The 20995-nt window shown below is 33.5% G+C and overlaps 1 protein-coding gene across 1 annotated transcript in view; it reads left to right on the forward strand.

The window, feature by feature from the left end:
* Positions 1–20995, forward strand: part of LOC142972790 (uncharacterized) — a 293932-nt gene that overhangs the window by 239767 nt on the left and 33170 nt on the right. The window contains exons 7-8 of the mRNA XM_076114087.1: positions 2513–2629; positions 2979–3156. Of these exons, the coding sequence (XP_075970202.1) occupies positions 2513–2629; positions 2979–3156 (295 nt within the window). The remainder of the gene's footprint in view (positions 1–2512; positions 2630–2978; positions 3157–20995) is intronic.

Raw genomic sequence — 20995 nt, forward strand, 5'->3', positions numbered from 1 at the left:
AAATCAAAAGAATTGTTTTCAAGAACAGTTGGGACTGATAAAATCAGTAGCTATCTTTTACCCATACCACGGGCACGTCGAAAATATTTCAGATATTCAAAAAATATGTTTCAAAGCATGTTTTTTAAAGCGGCTGGCCGGAAAATGTCCAAAAATGGTTGCGGTATGTGTCGGTAGAAGTTTTTTCAGGAATTGATTTTTAAACCTTATTTTGCTTCCCATCGGTGACTCAATCAAAAACCAATAGACACTTTTTTTTATTACTTTATGGCTTGTGTGTTTCAAAAACACAGACGATATGGTCAGATTAAAGTTGTCTCATCAACATGAATAGTTGGTTTCATGCAGTGTATTCAAACTCTCTATATCTCAGACATTATCGATTTTATTCAGTATACATAATTTCAGACTAAATTTAAATAATTATACTTAAATAAAGCATTATTTGTAAGTAATTATCAAACTGTCAGATAGTTTATTATCATGTTTTCATTAAAACTCCCACTATTACAAGGAGCTCATTAAGAAATAATAATTAAATCATTATCCAATATAATGAGTATTTGGAAACACTACCAACGCAATTTGACTAAAATTATCGAAGCTTATTAAAATAAAAATTATAATATTATGAAAAGAGCGTATAACTAGACTCTGTCTTCAATTATGCGCATATACTATTTAAAATGAGTGAGAACTTAACATCACTTCTGAATACAGTAGGTACATAAAAGTTAGGTTATCAGTTGGAATTCTACCTCTTCTAAAAAACTTGATACAGATCTTTAAGATTTTTAGACTATCGCGGTTTGTACACATATGCAATTGCTAAATGGCCTAAACGAGACGAGAATCTTAAGTTACGAATTTACGATATTTCGATCAGGTTACACTAATCATTCTCAGGGGCTGACTGTTTATTTGGAAGTAATTATTTTATTAATTTATCTAAGAGATAGGTTAACTGACATTTATCCATAAGTTGGTGATACTGGACCTCATTGTCCTTTGTTTATCAGATAGACTGTTCGACAATTATTTATAAGCCGAAAAACTAGCTTTAAATCTCTTAGCTAAACAAAATGATACTATATAATATAATAATGAATGAAATATAAGTATTTTACTATTAGCACAGATTTTCACAAAATAACAAGTCACCTTATCTTTCTAGGACACGACTAGTGTCTTTGATTTGTTTCATTAATTAATAGTTTGTTCCATCCCACAAAGTAATTAATTTGTTATTAATTTTCTAAAGATTGAACGTTCAAACACTTAAAACAAATTAAATCTTTAGCCTCGATTACTTTTCGTTTGATGTTTAAATCTTTGTCATTATTTATTTTTCCTTTATAAAAACTATTTGTTGTTACTACATGCCGGGATTAATTTTTTTTAGAACTTAATTCTAGCATGTCTAATAAATAATAGCCATTTTGTATGGACTTCAAAGGTAAGCTCGAAGAACAGTGAAGCTTGCGTTGTATCCGTATAATATAATAATATTGTAAGTCTACTTATTTAGAGATTTTTGCGTTCAAAAGTCACTTTTTGTTTTAAAAATAGGATATATTTTTCTCACGTACAGTAAACTACGTTCATCAGATAAACTACCAATAAGCAATAACCATCTTCGTGCTTTGGACACGTTAAATTTTAAGGTCTTCGAAATGACTTTAAGAAATGTTAATGACTGCTCATTAGGCTATTTTAAATAATATGAGACAGGTTTACACTATTGACACTAGGTGCCTCAAAGCAAAAAGCAAGACATTATACACAGACCCACATTGTAGTCTAAAGCTCTTCCAACAAATCTCCATTCAATTTCCTTAAAACAAATCCTATTATCATCAACTGATATTTGAATTTCATCCGCGCTTACCGGATTAGTAGTTACCGATCAATTTCACCCCTAATCTGTATTCCGAAGGCCTATGTTTTCTTTATACAATGACCCCGAATATGAATGAAACCTAAAACAACGAGAGTTTAAAGGACAATCGGCTTAAGTATGGGAGCGATATTTGGCGAAAATGTTCCGAAAACAAATATTATTCTCTAATTGGTTTTTGACATTGATTAATGACGTCACGGAGTGGTGAGTTCCCTCCCAATCGCTTGGTGTCGTGAAAATGTTGGGGTAAAAGCGTTGTTTTTTTGGCAACGATTCTTGGTGAAACAAATATATGTCTGCAGGGGGTTTTTATTGGTTTGAAGTGCGTTTGATACTAAAGTCAAGTGCCTGTAAAGCAATTACGAATTTTCGAATTATCAAAATATAAAATAAAACGGTTTTAAGTTCGAATGTACCTGCTTAGTAATGTATTCAAACGTTGCCTGTTTCTCGTCGATAACTTGGTTAAACGCATATTGGCTAAAACAAAAATAGCCCTTAATATCGAAAATTTACATTGTTACTAAGATCCTTAGGGAGAGTTAATCGTTAAAAAATAGAAACTTTAAATATAATCTACAGTGTTTGTAATTTACTTTGTTTACTTCTTAGGAGGGCGAGCTTCTTCCAAGTCAAGACACAGTAGTGCTTCCATCTCCAAGACATCACGACTCTTCCATAGACGAGGATGCGACAGACCCTATGCCTACAGCAGAAACGTCTAACAAGGTAATACTCCACCGTTCTTCTAAGACTATTTCACAATTTACTAAAGACAGCAACATAACGTCATCCCGTAATATTGTCGGATACTTGATATCTCGTTCTTAGTTGCACATGCCGTTAGACCATTCCACAACACGTGTTTTTATGTAATTTTGGGTGTCATTCTTGCTCTTTTCTTAGAGGATAGGCTGTTCCAGTTGCCTACGTAAATGGCAAATAAATATTATAAATAAAAGTTACATTCAATCGAACCTTTTTTTTATTTTTTGATAAAGTTTTATCGATACTGTCTATTGCGTATAGACTTAGCTTGCCAGTTGTGTAATATAGGTTAATACGATTATTTTACCAGGTGGCATCAATAAGCCAGCTTTCCTTCATGGTCCGGCCGGACAGCTTCGAGCGCGGTCAGCTGCGACTGACCTGCATCTCCACAGTACACTCGGTGTACAGCGAGCAGGCGGAGCTGGTCATCAACGAGGAACGGCCGCAGATAGCGTCTGTTCTCGGAACGAGGGACGCTGCTGGAGGTAAGATTACTATAGAAAAGAAAACTGCATATAAATATTTTCCTCATCCTGAATCCAGGTTATTTATTATTTATACCTTATTTTAGCAATAATTAATACTTGATTACATTTCAAAAGTAAGTGGATCTACTTTAGTTTAACAAAGAAAATTATTTGAAAGCATTTAAAGGTCTATATAATGATTTAAATCATTCTCCATTCGTACCTTTAGCAAAAAATGTAGGCAGTTTCATTTTTACTACGATGCAGGTAAGAATATGAGTAGGTTATGAAGACGATATGTAAAATTGAGATCGGTGAAAGTATAGCTTCTCAATGTTCTAGCAACCCCGATGTTTCGTTAAAGAACCCAATAACACAAAAATATACACAATAAATTCGACGAATTAAGATTTCTTGCAATCATAAGATTAGGTCATGTTGTTGAAAGCTTTGAAACATGTATTTTATTTATGAATCGAAAAATGTTACAAGTAACTTAAGACTTAACCGCCCTCATGTTTCTTCGAGAGAACTTCCAAGAAAATATGAGAACTTAAAAGTAGGTTACGTTTGTCAACAGTACTTAGGTACATAAAATAAACTTATGAAGAATTTTCGATTGCAAAGCTGTAGCTTAAGTCCAATAATAATTCCATGAATTGCAATTTACTCGACACTTTGCACTGAGTGATTGAATGTCGAACATATATTTTCACAATAAAAGAGAAATACATTCAAAAGCGCATTCATTCACCGTAATCCGTACTCAATATCAGGAAAGTAATAAAACCGAAATAAATACAATAAATAAAATTAATACTATTATTACGTACCTGCGATACATAGCCAGTGGAATAAATCATTGCTTTTATCGCTGCATTTAAAACGTATTCCGACATTAATCACGACGGACCGAAAGCTTTCACGAATCGTCACGGTTCAGTAAACGACATTACGTACCTGAACCCGCTGAATGAAAATGTACTAGAAAATTACCCTCATTCAACACTAACAAACCGAACCAATATTATCCATGAAATGCTCTTTGAGATTTAACTTCGCATTCGCGGATGAATCGTAAAGAATTTTTATTTCTCGGTGTAAACAGCGGCTGAATACGTAGAAGGCAAACCAATCGCACTTTACAATTCAAATATTTGCGGCAGCCGACTTGCACTGCAATTTGCAGGGGGAAGTTTTCCAGAACGCTGCATCTTGGCAAATGTATGAAAAATGCAAAAATACATTGTAAACATAATTATTTGGTTGATGGAGAGTATTCTTAGAGCTGATAGCTTCTCTAGTGTGCGGTTTGCGTTTGTAAATACTTTAAACGGATATTTTATTGAAACTTTTTAAGCAGTGGTAATTTTATCTTGTTTGATTTTTGCTTGCTGTTACTTGTTTCAAGCTATAAATAATTTTATCGCATTATTACGTTGATTGGATTGAATTGTCACCACAATCCCCGCGGATTAGTGACGGTACTGTTTGTAGCTTAACTTTAATATTATTAATGTAAAATCGTAATAAACAATTCAGGTCCGTATGACATTTTACATGACTTTGTGATTTATCGACAACGTACAATTAATTTTATGAAAAGAACCGTAGCTATTCTCTACTATTATCGCCAACCGGCTAGCTATCGAGAAATTTTACACGAAAATCCGTTAAGCGCCTCTTGCGAGCTCCATAAGAACTATTTTGGCAGTACATTTAAATTGCCAAACCCTCGATACTCGACAGTACAGACTGTACAGAATTGCGCTACTGAAGCAGTTACAATACGCAAATACCTATTATTTTCCTCTTCAGTTGAAACAGGATCATACATTTCATGCACAAATAACACACAATCACACCATAACCCTCAGATATCTCCACTATTTTCTCCATAAATCCCTGGAATCCCTGCAATCAGTCCCACCCACCGTTTCAAAACAATCAATCCCCTATTTCACGTGTCACATCCCTAAAATAAACTGAAGGCGCATGGAAAATGGAAAAAAAACACTTTTGTATTTTTTTGTCAAACTAAAGTTAAATGAGAAGTTATACTTATTTATCTAGGCTACTAGGCTTATTAATCGTAGAATAAAAATTGCAATAAGTGCTATCCGAACACTCAAACTTTCGATACAATTTGATACCTTAGCCACTAGTCCACGACTAGATTTATCAGTTGGTTGTAAATTAAGTACAACATTGAAAAATTCAAAAGACTAGCCGTGAGATCAATTATCGGTTGCTCGTGTACGAGACAATCGAACATATCTCATCTAGAAGTCATTGATCTTTCATATCTTCACGTTATTTTCTTTCCACACACTTATAATATTAATTAAGTCCTCATCTATACTTATAATAAATCTGTAGAGAGGTCAATTCTGTACATTGAATATATTTAAAAAAAAACCAATGGGGGATGTTTAGTAACGGATACTGATACCGAATCTGCAATTTATAATTTTCTTTTCTGTCTGTCTGTCTGTCTGTCTGTCTGTCTGTCCTCCGTCTGTATGTGTCGCTATCACGTAAAAACTACCGGATAGAATGCACTGAAATTTGGTATATGCATAGAATAAGTAGTGGAGCAATTTCTAGGATACTTTTTATAGCATAAAATTTCAAAGATTTTTAGAAAATTGAAAAAAATACGTAGAAATCGTTTGAACCTGCGTTTCCCTATAGAGACCATAGATGGCGTTACAATCCATTTCACAACATTCGCATAGAGTTAACGCGGCGCCTGCCGTATCGATACCTGTTGTTGGCACCAACCAATAGATGGCGTTATAAACCGCAACAAAGCATGTTTTTTCTAATTAATTTATTTTGATAGCTTTATTGTAAAAAAATACCTTTGAAACATGCTATACATTTATAAGATTTTTAAACATAAATGTTGTATGATATATTATTACACAAAAATGTTGGTTTACGTGGGTCCGGTGCGATCGGGATATCCTAGATGGCAAACCGAGTAATTTCGTTTGTTGTCGTTGTTCGCCGCAACTGACAGATGGCGTTGTTGTTCGAATCACATAATATTTAATAACCAAATTAATTGGTTGCATTAAGGAAATAAATTGGATAGCTATGAAACAGACTATGTGGTAAGTTTAAAAAAATAAACAACGGATGATATAAGTATAAAAAATAATTACGGGTTACGCGGTTTCGGACGTATCATCGCAAGTATACATTATTACGCGTCTGAAGAGCTCCGGCGCAGATAGGACCTATAATAATATTCTGAATCCAGACGGGTAAGCAATGGTCAGTCTATTATAAGGTATTATATTTTACACTGTAAACTGCTACGGATACAGACGAGAGCGGAAAAGAAGGTAACCACAGGAAATCAGGCCTGCCTGAGCCTGTGTCACATTGTGTGCCTTTCGGGTCCCTTTCGTAAATAACTATTAGATGACAAAAGAGTTGTTAACATTTTTATGTGTAGGTGTATCGAGTGCTTCGCAATTCGCGTGCTCAAACGAATAAGCAACAGTGCGAAATTCACGCGAGCGGAGCCGCACGGGTCAGCTAGTACACAATAAATTCGACGAATTAAGATTTCTTGCAATCATAAGATTAGGTCATGTTGTTGAAAGCTTTGAAACATGTATTTTATTTATGAATCGAAAAATGTTACAAGTAACTTAAGACTTAACCGCCCTCATGTTTCTTCGAGAGAACTTCCAAGAAAATATGAGAACTTAAAAGTAGGTTACGTTTGTCAACAGTACTTAGGTACATAAAATAAACTTATGAAGAATTTTCGATTGCAAAGCTGTAGCTTAAGTCCAATAATAATTCCATGAATTGCAATTTACTCGACACTTTGCACTGAGTGATTGAATGTCGAACATATATTTTCACAATAAAAGAGAAATACATTCAAAAGCGCATTCATTCACCGTAATCCGTACTCAATATCAGGAAAGTAATAAAACCGAAATAAATACAATAAATAAAATTAATACTATTATTACGTACCTGCGATACATAGCCAGTGGAATAAATCATTGCTTTTATCGCTGCATTTAAAACGTATTCCGACATTAATCACGACGGACCGAAAGCTTTCACGAATCGTCACGGTTCAGTAAACGACATTACGTACCTGAACCCGCTGAATGAAAATGTACTAGAAAATTACCCTCATTCAACACTAACAAACCGAACCAATATTATCCATGAAATGCTCTTTGAGATTTAACTTCGCATTCGCGGATGAATCGTAAAGAATTTTTATTTCTCGGTGTAAACAGCGGCTGAATACGTAGAAGGCAAACCAATCGCACTTTACAATTCAAATATTTGCGGCAGCCGACTTGCACTGCAATTTGCAGGGGGAAGTTTTCCAGAACGCTGCATCTTGGCAAATGTATGAAAAATGCAAAAATACATTGTAAACATAATTATTTGGTTGATGGAGAGTATTCTTAGAGCTGATAGCTTCTCTAGTGTGCGGTTTGCGTTTGTAAATACTTTAAACGGATATTTTATTGAAACTTTTTAAGCAGTGGTAATTTTATCTTGTTTGATTTTTGCTTGCTGTTACTTGTTTCAAGCTATAAATAATTTTATCGCATTATTACGTTGATTGGATTGAATTGTCACCACAATCCCCGCGGATTAGTGACGGTACTGTTTGTAGCTTAACTTTAATATTATTAATGTAAAATCGTAATAAACAATTCAGGTCCGTATGACATTTTACATGACTTTGTGATTTATCGACAACGTACAATTAATTTTATGAAAAGAACCGTAGCTATTCTCTACTATTATCGCCAACCGGCTAGCTATCGAGAAATTTTACACGAAAATCCGTTAAGCGCCTCTTGCGAGCTCCATAAGAACTATTTTGGCAGTACATTTAAATTGCCAAACCCTCGATACTCGACAGTACAGACTGTACAGAATTGCGCTACTGAAGCAGTTACAATACGCAAATACCTATTATTTTCCTCTTCAGTTGAAACAGGATCATACATTTCATGCACAAATAACACACAATCACACCATAACCCTCAGATATCTCCACTATTTTCTCCATAAATCCCTGGAATCCCTGCAATCAGTCCCACCCACCGTTTCAAAACAATCAATCCCCTATTTCACGTGTCACATCCCTAAAATAAACTGAAGGCGCATGGAAAATGGAAAAAAAACACTTTTGTATTTTTTTGTCAAACTAAAGTTAAATGAGAAGTTATACTTATTTATCTAGGCTACTAGGCTTATTAATCGTAGAATAAAAATTGCAATAAGTGCTATCCGAACACTCAAACTTTCGATACAATTTGATACCTTAGCCACTAGTCCACGACTAGATTTATCAGTTGGTTGTAAATTAAGTACAACATTGAAAAATTCAAAAGACTAGCCGTGAGATCAATTATCGGTTGCTCGTGTACGAGACAATCGAACATATCTCATCTAGAAGTCATTGATCTTTCATATCTTCACGTTATTTTCTTTCCACACACTTATAATATTAATTAAGTCCTCATCTATAGTTACACAATGTTTCTATCGATAATGATTCAATACAAAGTTGCAAGTTATTCATGATCGTTCCTCCAGTACAGTCAGACTGATCCCAGTTCGACGCGCATCGCAATCAAAAACCCACGCCCGAGCAAATGGGTCCTTACAATAGGAACCCGCAAAATATATCGGAACATTCAAACCATGGTAGATATTGGAGCTCGTCAATAGCGAGTATTAACAGTACGTGAAAGGCTAAATCGGCAAATCCGTCTATATATAGGCAATCACTCAAATATTTGCCAGTGTTGGTTTCTAGCTTGGTGTTTGTCGACTCCAAACGTTCCGGTCCACTAGGCAAAGGTAATGTTTAGTGTGCCTGTGTTATGTCTGTGTTAGCAAATAGTTCCATGTAGTCACACCTTGGATTATGGAGTCGTGTTACATATGGCTAGTGATGGATCTTCAAATTGGAAAGCTTTCGTAGAATTCAATTTTCCCAAGATACAGGCCTAGCCTAGTTTGGGACCTATTGTTAATCTTATGTAACTTTGTACTTTTTCTGGAAATAAAACTTTTTATCTCTTTTTTTTAATTGATTACGTTGGAGTACCTGTAATTTAATGCAGTTCAATCGTAATATACATTTTTATGTACAAATATTATTATCCATCATTATGTTTGTAATACTCAGAAAAAAAATTGTTAAGATAATTTTACGTACTGCCATTTATAACATATTCAATAAAGGAGAGCATACTGCTAGGTATCGTTCACGTCACAATATCCAGGCTAGAAATTTGCATAATTTGATCTAATATACCCAGGTCTAAATTTTAGGACTACAGAACAACACTATTGTGTTAATTCCAAAAAAAGGACATTCAGGTCTGTCAATTAATTAAATACTTCACAATGACCTGCTGTAACATATTTATTCGCTGAATTTGCTGTTCTCAATCTTAAAAGGCTTAATTAATCACAAATTAAATTCATCTTAAGTCATTCTTCTCTTGCGTTGTTTAAGTCATTTGAACTACGTTGACACTGAGACACTCTTAAGTGGTTCTTCTTAGAAACGTGCCTCATTCTGAGAAGTCATTTACTAGGTGTGCCAGTAACCTTACTGAGTTCGGGGAATTTGAGAATGTCCTCACATTATTTTGGGAGACAAGACGTTTTATGAAGTGTTTTAAGGCATTATGTGATTTATAAGGTTGTTTTAATATGCACATTTATTTGATAAAGAATGTAAGTCTGTTTGCGTAGCTACAGGTTTCTGGAAAATAATTTTACTATCAGAAATTTATCAATTATTTGGTAGCAAAACGACCTCTCTTGCTTTTAGAGCGTTCAGTTCCTTGCCCCGTTTACTTTTTCTCCTTTTAACATCAGTTACTAAGTTTTCGGAGAGGTAAGCCAGAGTTTTTCTGACCCTTTTAGCAAATAGTAAATTGCCTGTGGATCTTTCCCACCATACGATTTTTGCATGTAACCACCACGACCACATGCAACCACATTGCTTCACTAATACAAACACACCCTTTTGCGATAAACCATTGATGTAGAACACAACAGAAGATATAAGAATTTGAATTGACCATTGAAGAAACTTGAGATGGCTTTAAGATAAAAAACAACTATTAAAATTAAACCAGTGACATCTGAAACTGTAACATTTGAGACAATTTCACCAAACATCTAGTTTATGCGTTCTCACGTCTTCGAAGTTTAAACTTTAAGTGGTGTGCAGCAAATGTGTTTTATGTATTCAATATTAATAGACATGTGTTGTGGGTTACGTGTGGTTTTGATAATAATTTATAGATTAATTGATGCATAAGATTAGAGACGTTAGATCTTTATTGTCATAGTTTAGTGTCAGTTTTCGAATATAGTATGCAAAAAATACAATGCTGAATTAAGATTTAGAGATTAAACAATTCAATAATAACAAAAGTATACTATTTACAGTTCCTTTTGTTATACAGGGTGTAAGGCAGACAGTAAGTATCGATATAGGCAAAAATACCGATAGTTTTTAAACTTGATAGAGTACCAAAGCAGATTTACTAATTCAAACATTAATAAATAAAAAAAAAGTGAAATAAATGATATAAAGTAGTTATACTAAAATTTAAGAGTCAAATAAATCATAACAGAATGCTGAGTAAAATAAAATAATCATAAACAATGAACATTCAAAATTGAGTACAGCATTTGCTTTCCATAAATCTTAAGAGTAAAAACCGAATAAAAGCAAAGTACTAATAAATACAGTATTCTTATTAATCGGAAGTACCAATCACTTTAATATAGCGATTATTCCGCCATTTTATAACTCAGATAATGACGATAAAAGAGGTTTAATATATTTCGTCTAGACGGCTCTATGCTCGGTTTGAATTGTACTATCTACACTAATATTATAAAGCTGAAGAGTTTGTTTGTTTGATATTTGTTTGTTTGTTTGTTTGAACGCGCTTATCTCAGAATCAGTCTGATTTGAAAAATCCTTTTAGTGTTAGATAGTCCATTTATCAAGGAAGGTTATAGGCTATATATCATCACGCTACGACCAGTAAGAGCAGAGTACCAGTAAAAAATGTTACAAAAACGGGGAAAAATTTGACCCATTCTCTCTTATGTGACGCAAGCGAAGTTGCGAGGGTCAGCTAGTAGTTGGATAAATGTAATGGTAGTGAACAATGCATAGTACATTAGAGATAGGTATGTGACATGTATTGTTCGGTATATTGATAAAGTGAAAAGTGTCTAGACTTTATAGGTTTTTATTCAGTGAAAACTAGTATAATTATTTTATTATTTATTTTTATATTTATTACCGCCTTACATTAACAGTATTTACTACACATGTAAGTTATAGGCACATCAAAATTTTCTTAATAAAATATGAATAATATGATTTTATTCTATTTCTTTCGGATGATTTAACATGCAACAAGGAGTTTTTAAATTATCACAAACTTTTCGTTAAATGATAATGTTTTGTGCTTGATTTTATTCAAAATACTGTATCTGTAGAGTCAGATACTACATAAGTTGTTAAGCCTAGGTTTAAATGTGTAAAAACTAGTTTTTCGCATAAAAAAATTATGAAGGTATGTTTCTGTCGATCGTTATGTATGGTCATTTTGATGGTCATTATTTTTAATGATCAAATAGCTGCATACTGCATTTTACTGAGTATAATGATCACAACGTGACATCTATAATATAATAACTAGCTATATGTCTTAGCCAAATCGCGAAAAGCTCATAATGGATTATTTTCGCCAATTGATATAATTCTTGAGGAAGGTTTAAGTGTGTTTTATTTAAAGATTGAATCAGTGTGAAAATAAAATAACTTTAACTTCAAAATACATAATTATTTATATTATGTTAATTTAAACTAAGTTACATTATGAATATGCCACACTGACCTGTAAAGATAGTTGGAAGGAAGATAAATAAATAAATAAATAAAATCAACATGAAGTCAATCCTTCCTCAACTAAAACTTCCAATAAACAACAAATCAAACAAAAATCGTCACGTTAACTACTGAACACGTTACGTGACATCGACAAGTAGAGTGCGGCGACTAATTAAATTGTTTAGCAGTTCGCAATAGTTCAGTAACTTTGTTAACGCAACCGTATTACTAGTTCAACACCACACTGTAATTGCTTGCACAAGTTTTGGAAAAATTGTACCGTGTTTTTTTTAAATAGTCCTTTTTGAAGTGAGATGTTTTATTTTGAAAGCAAATTATAAACAAAAATGATAAAAAGCCTTAAGGACGGTTTATGTAAATTACAATTTTGGTTTAAATGTCGTAAAATTCATGGTGTAATTGGGTTTCCGATCTAAGAAGAAAAACGACATATTTCAGAATAATGCGCAACATATGTGTCAGGTTTGAATCCAAATGGCAATGGTTTTGATTTTTTTTTGTTTTGTTGCTTAGTATAACTTATTTTGTACGTACTTCGTACTTATTATTACTGTAGATATTTGTCACCAAATCTTCAGTTCTCGTCACATAAAAAAAAACAAATTACATTAAAATCTCAGGACACCCTTTCACTTAATTATTTCTTATTACAGGAACCTACTTAGTACTTAACGAAAAAGATTACTAACACCAATTTCAACTAAGAAAAAGAAAAATAAAATTCAATTATTCTCTAAAACATTAAAACTTAATACCAGGGTAGCAGAAACTTGGAGGAGAACATAACATTAAATTCCTATTTAAGAAAAACGCTAACAAAGTAAGCTAATCTCGAACAAAGTAGAAAAACGTGTAAAGCAATGAAATAATTACGTTAAATTTACGATAAAACGTTAAAAAAAACGAAAACAATAATTAAATATTCATTACAAGGAATTATCGCGTTTCCTTTCTTCTGGAGGGAAATTCCGCGAAGCTTTGGCACTTTTTTGTTGAGAGATACATAGGATTATAGGCTCAGGTACGTTTTATCGATATCGATGTTTGTTAATTGTGTTATAAGAAGAGTTTTTTTTATAGGTACATATAAAATGGAAAAAGTTACTATTTTGATATTTGAGAAATGTAAATTAGAGAGTAGACTTAACTCGTTGGAACTCGTAAATGTAACGAATAAACTTAACTTCACATACTTGTTGTCGTGTCTTAACAAAACAACAAAAGAAAAACAAGACAAATATGAAACCTGGATTGAATGTCAAATGTCAGAACCAGAAATTATTTAAAATGAAAAAACGACAGCAAAATTCCTTGACTGCTTCTAGTAAACGTTTCATTACTTCAGATTCCGTTCGTTTGAAGAAAAACAAGCAATCGATGTTCGAACGTATCGACAATTCCCACCTCTAGTCCCGTCTCCCTATTAACGCCATTACGCTAATGATTCGCCGGCGCAGGACGCCCCCCTAATTACAAAACAAAGGTTTTTAATAAAGATATTTCTTTTAACCGTCCCGTACTCACTTCGGGCCTACGTGACTTTTGTACCGTTCTGAAGCGTTGATCGAATCATTTCACTTTACTTTGAAGCTATTTTTCTAATTGGAATTAGGTCATAATTGGCTGTATATTTTTTGACGTTGATATTGGAATATTAAGGAGCGTTCGTGATTGTTTTTCAAAATGTATAGCTTTATTCTAACTCATTTGATGTAGGTATGGGGTTTGTTAGTCGATAAATCACGTCTGTATTTTTTTTTACTATCCTGAACTGTCTCATTGTTGGGCAAAGGTCTCCCCCAAAATCTTCCACCGGTTTCTGTCATCGGTTGCCTCATTTGAGTAAACCATATTAAAATGAGTAGAGTATGTTCTAGATATCGGTGTAATTCATTAAAATATAATTACGTCATCAAGTTTCATGTGCCAAAACGTTCAACAACCACCGTAACCCACTTGACATCCGTGAAAAAAGCCTGAAAGCCGCTATTCAACATAACTCATCAAAGGGAGCCGAACAGCGGCCATGAAAAACGGCCAGCAATAAAAAACCAATTAAAACACCCATACATATTTAACAGAAACTCGTTCCAAAATTGAACCATTCCAAAGTCAAACGAAAAATTCCACGCGGCCATTAACGCTGAAAAAAAATAGTTACTTAACCCGCCGAAAGCGTTCCTCGAAATTTAAAAAAAAAACAATTGCCTCGCCGCGCTCATATATAACCCAGACAATAGTTACAAGAAATATATGAGGCATATTAACAATACACGCAGACATTTTTATACATTTTTGTTCTACAGTGCCGACGCGCTTAAACGGAAGCAATAACCTAACAGCCCGGACGTTTACGCCATTTTACTCATATAAAACGGCAATAATGCCCGTGTTTGCATTTCGAGATATAAAAATGATTCAATTTTTGTTTGCGGTGAAATTGTTTCACTTCATCTGATGGGTTGATTGTCAATTGTTCAGTTGCGGAATACGAGGTTTTAATTAACTGTAGGCGTACTGTGACTCAATGTTAAATGTAAATCGAGTGGATGTAAACAAAATAAATAGTGACATATATTTTAAAATAATAGGTTTGAGCTAAAACCTAAAAATTTGTTCAAGAATGCTTAACTGTCATCTAAATGACAAATATTCGGTTAATTTCAATCTTGTAAAAATTATATTGTTTTTTGGGTAAGAGGTAAACCTTTTCCCTGGTAACATTAACGTTCGCCACATTTACTCGTGTTATAAATTAAAATTACTGCAAAAATAACATCACATCAATTTAAAATTTAACTGATTAATTTACTCGCTATCGGGGAAATTTTACAGCTTCGTAATTAAATGCCAGTAAACGTATTTATTAATTTTATAACATAATTTATTAGCAGCGGTATTTAATCATGGTGTGCCGGATATAATATGAGCATACAAAACCGATGTACGAGTAAAAATTTTATTTTTAACTCATTAAGTTTTAATTAATTAATGCACAGAAAAATAGACGTTTAGAGTTTCACTTTTTACATGCCGCCGATAAGGTGATTAGACCCCTTTACGCACACACTCTATCGCGCATGAAACAATAAAGGCGCGTGAAAGAGCGCGCGTGTAAAAGGAAAGAAAAGACCACGCGCCGCGCTCATCTGTCAAGCCCGCGAAGAAAATCGCAAGCGAAGACCGCACAGCTTTCCCGCACTTAATCCTGTACGCTTCTAAGAACGTGCGATAGAGTAGAACAGAGTAAAGGCAGCTATTGGGAAATAAATAATTGAAACATAAAAAAAAGTTAAAAACAATAATTTATCCAACTGCGGAGACATATTATTATTTTTTTTCGTTTGGTCTCCTCCCGGAATGTGAAGGGGATTAAATATTACACTAAAATCAATCGTTTTAAATATACATGATATAACAAAATCTATTTGAAATCTGGTTTATTACATATTAAAATTCTGGATACTTAACAGTCACTATTTATAATACTAATTAGTTATTTTCGATTTATTCGTTTGAAAAACGCTTTTTAATCAGAATACGTTTTAAATACCAATGAACACTATTTGTGTACAATATTTATGCTAAAAACTTGAATATTATCGGAATGTAATACTTGTAAGCGATCGCGATCCCGAGAGACATTAAACTCGAGTGGTCCATACACAGCCTGAAGACATAAAATTAACTTTTAAACTATACGAAGTGCTCTCTCGATGCACTCTGAATAATTAATAAAACGTGCATTACTTTTATTTAAGAGCACTGAAAGGGTTTAACCCAGGTGTACACTAGGGTTTGTAGAACAACGTGTGAAGAAATGGCTTTAATATATACTGCCTTAGGCAACTCGACTCTACTTTCTTGTTGAACAGCAAATTAGTTCAGTAGATTTCTGTAACATAATATATCTTGAAATACATACAAAATGAGTGTTTTTATACTACTTCATTTGATGACTAGTTGTCGTTCTAGTCGACGTCAGAACTCGTCATTTTTAAGCAGTAATTTCATTTTCTAAGCAATCAAATTATACTATTCATATCTTAACAATCGTTTCTGACTTAGAGCTTCCTCTCCGAAGCCAAAAACTCAAATACCACTAACCAGTTACTCTTATGTGTAACGCCTACGTCAAATGTTTACAAAATCACTGATCGTCTTTTAAAACCCAGTGAAGTTTCGTTATCCGTGACTAACCCCCGGTTTCTGAATACATTTAGCGGTAGTTTATCTACTCAATAGCGTTAAAACTCATACAAAAAAAAACGCTACCTTAGAAACCGGGGGTAAATCAACGTTTAATTTCCTACCAATCAGTATCAAGCACTAGATTCTCAAGTAGATACCAGCCCTTATGCACAGTGCCTTCAAAGATAATGTCTAAGAACCGTTTTGCATAATTCAGGAGCATTAAGGCAACTCCGTAACTTTTATGCTTGGCTGTCAGTTTGTTTACGTTGCCTTTTGCCTTGTTAATAGTTTTATAAAGGGTTTGCAGAGTAGTTGAGAAAATAAGACGTTACATCTTTGTTGAAACTGATGTGGTTTTTCATTTTTGCGTGAGACTTTTTAAAGGAACTTTGTTGTTATAATTCAGTCATGTCTAACGTTGCAGTGTTAAATGTCTTTCTCAAAGTCGATAAAGTGAATAAAGTCGCCTTCCTCAAATAAGTTAAAGTTACCAATTTTAGGAAATATTCCCGGTTTTTGTGTTAATTTCTTATACCCTACACAAAAATTCACGATAAATATGGCAAACATAATAATATCTCTCTCGAATAGATCTCAATAACATTTATAATACGGTTCATATTTGATGTGGCTTTAAAACTTAACATTTATTTATCTTTAGAATGTATTTTTTTACTGTCTATAATATTTCGATAATCATCGTCTAAACATACACAGATAACTCACTATTTAAATATAATACACACATTGTTCTAAATTGAGTCATTAAGTAACAGTCGGGTTGACAATTGACTGACTAACCCTGTCGACCGCTATGCAACCACAAACGGTTAACAAATTAGATATTATTAATGTAATTTTGCACTGTCGCTTTAACAGGTTGCACATTATTACGGTTCATGGAGCAATTTGATGACCAATTATTGAATAAAATTAAAACAGTTAATTTTAATTCGGGACATTTTTTTCTGTGAAATATTTATAATTTTATAGAAATTGACTACTATTTCGGTTTTGAACGGCACATAGTATGACATATTTGTGATTGGCACTTTTTCAGTATAAACTAAGCACCAACTACCAATTTAAAGGTTCCTATACAATGTCAAGGTTTACTATATTTGATTAATATTTATCTTGATTATCAAATATATATGACAATTCAGGTTTGACATACCTTAGTTATTGACTTATTTAATATATAGTCTACGTGGCACAGTGGTTAAGGTCACCACACAGCTACTAGTCTGGAGGTCGTGGGTTCGATTCCCACACGGAACAATTTTATTATTTGTGCGATCCACAAATAATTGTTTCGGGTCTGGTTGTACTTTGCGTTCGTTGTTTGTTTGTTTATAAAAGTCTCCGCGACACAAGAGCGGTTAACTCTTAGTACAGAAAGTGTCTTTAAAAACAAATATTCTACAATTTTCAGGCGATCCTGACTAAGAATTTGCATACTCCTAGTTTTAGGAAGTCTCATATTACTAATCAAACTACACTACCTATAAATCTAATTCAATAATACGTTTTAGCTATCGAAGACTCACTACCACAAACATACAGTCAAGCAGACAAACACAGAGCTAACATTACCATATCCCGAACCACAGGTCCCGTTTCCATTGTGCTATGAATCTCAATGTTTGACTTTGTAACTAATATTACGAATATAATAGGATTTCACTCTGATTCGACGGTTAGAACAGCTAGTATCATCTATCGTCTACTCACGGATTCCTACGTCATTGAGATTCTGTTTTAGTGGAATAAGATAGGAATAGATCTTGTGATGTTTGTGTAGACATGTTCATATTTTAGAGCAGCTATTTAATAATACTGTCGATTATAAAGTGTTGAGTAGAATCAATCAGCGCCTCTCGCGGATTCCGTTTGAACTATTTTTTCAAGTCATTTTGAAAGTCAAACGCTCGTTACATGACAGCGACTCAGCTAATAGTCGTAGCCTTGTATATAATTTATACAAGCATCTACGGTTAATACAATAATAATATAATTAATGACACGAATGATTGAAATCATCGTCATTAGTAGTAATACAAGTAATACATGATTTTTTATAAAAAGCCTGCCTCACAAATATAGTTTGGTTTGTTATTTAAACAATGCCTTTGCACCTTTGATATCAAAAAAAAAATCTCATACTACAAATTTTAGAACACATAAAACTCGAATCAATCTCACTTGGAACTCGCTTAAACACACAATCAGTTTGAGTTGTAAAACAGTTTAACTAACATCGGACAAATCCACGGAGAATTAATTTCCGATGTCGATGATAATGAACCGACTGCGGGTCATTTGTGTCAATGTACGGATGTCGTTTAGTGAAATGAAAGCCATTGCAAAGTCAAATAAGCCCGCAAACCGGTGTAAACTAGCGCGGCGATATATTGAATTGGATTTTTGTATTTTTGAATATTGTTTCCTGGTTATTTAATTAGATTACTGTTTGGAATGTTGTTAAAATTAATGATTATTTTATTTGCACTATTTTCCCACTAATTCGCTTTTCTTTTCTTCATCCGATTACCCTATATTTGATTGAAATGAGGACATTCTCATTTTTTGAGTCGGTTAAAAAAATAGCCTTCTACTATAACATCTGTCAAGAAATTGTGTACACGCAAGTAGTAAATTATTTTATTATCGATTTTGAGTGTAAGAAGACGAATTCAGATTTATTTTCCTCTGTCCTGAATAAGATTTGGCACTACCGTAGTATACTTGCTACTAGGTAATTTATTTACCAAACACAATTCAGGGTTCCTGAAATTCACGTTCAACAAAACTAAAAAACCTCTCAAAACGTATTCCAATTCTAGAATAATGTAACCACAAACAAAACTTTTGCACAACTTCGCATCCGTAATTTCGAGTTGCATTGAAGTGGTACGTGTAGAAAACCGGTTCGAGCCGGATATTGTGCCGCCATTGTTGTAAAATTCATAGTGGTGTATTTACTTTTTGCATGTAAAGTGCGTGATTGATGTTCGATAGCTCAGCTGAACCGGCAATCGGGTTTTAATGGTATTTCAGTTTTACGGAACTTAGTAATCGAAATGAACAGCCGTGTTCGTAGTTGAATTGCTTTCATTGTGCGCGAATTTTAACTGGTAACTGCGAAATTGTTATTGTTTTGTGACATAAGTAATTTTGTGAAAAGTTTGCAAGATAATTTTGTGTACATACACTGATTTAAGAAGAATGATTTGAAAAGACCCTGACTTTATTTTATTGATGGTTAATTAGTTATAGTTTAAGGCTGCCACTCGTGTCAAATTTCTTGAATTCAAGCTTTTTCATTTAACCAAATCTATTAAAATAACGTTAATGATGTTAGAAAAATACAGTTTAAGTTCGTTTAAACTATTAAATTAAATGTTGAGTAAACACAATCTTCTCTGATAAAACCGTATCTTTATAACTAGTATCTCCAAAAATAACGAAAAATACAACAACAGAAAAGCCTTAAAATCCCACAAAACATAAAACAAGCGGAACATTAAGAGGCTCGTAACATATTCCCGGGCGACCTCGGCTCTTACGCAAAAGGAACTGTGCGCAGTGACTGGCACTTCGCAAACACGTAGGTAATTGCATGACATTGCAACTGCCGCCCTTCTTGAGACGAGTTCTAACGAATCATGTTTAAAGGCTTTTCTTGGCCTTTTTGCTGTTTCCGTATTGTCTAGATTTTACCAACTTTTTTTATTTTTTACTTTTTTCTCAATCTTTGTACTGCAGCTCTATTCTTTACAGTCGGTACTAAGGAGTATCGAGAATTTGACATGTAAAATGTACTGAACAATTAGTTCCTACGCCACCCACCAGAGGCGCTGATCAGGTTATCATACAAAATTTGTCGATAGATCGGTAGTCGATACTTGATAGTTGTAGAGATTTACGCTATTGTTTTTTTCTAATATTACATGAGGTTTATATGATCGCTCAATATTTACCATAGTTCGTTTGGTAAAACGGCCTGAATTTCACGGACCACGTTGTGTGGACGTAGCGTCACGCTGACTAACAAATTGAAACCATACAACAGGAACTGTCTGAGCGCCTGCCTCATATAAGTTGTTAACATTTACTAATACAAAGTTATAACATAAAAACATATCTTTTGTACCCAGAAAATTAATCATATTATTTTGGACCACAGCTACTATATAAGATACAAAACTGAGAATACATAAAATAAAATTTTAGTTCTCTTCTCTTGTAATTATCTCATTCTTATTCAATACAAACGTCAAGTTCTACACGAAAAACATTATTATTTCTAAGATTCTACGACTTCATTACAAAAAACTTATAAAATATACAGAAACAATAACGTTTTCATATCATCTCATTCGTAAGTCGGGACGTAATCTTTGTTTTTGCTGAATCAGTTAGGGATACGTTGACTTATGAACAGACGAAATAAGATCGATTCATTAAAATTCTTGTGAATGTTTTGATAATGTTGATAACAATGACCAGGAAAATTACAATTTAGATTACATAATAATGTCCTCCTAGCCGATATACGGCTACGGCGGTCAGTTTCATTGAAACCGGCCATCTGTGCAGGACTTTGTTTATAGTGTCCAAGTGTGTGCACAATACACAGGTACACTCTCTATTCCATCACTCTCGTAGTTTGGTGGGACGGATAACCGACACGACCAG

Source organism: Anticarsia gemmatalis, chromosome 5 (assembly GCF_050436995.1).
Source record: "Anticarsia gemmatalis isolate Benzon Research Colony breed Stoneville strain chromosome 5, ilAntGemm2 primary, whole genome shotgun sequence".
Lineage (NCBI taxonomy): Eukaryota > Metazoa > Arthropoda > Insecta > Lepidoptera > Erebidae > Anticarsia > Anticarsia gemmatalis.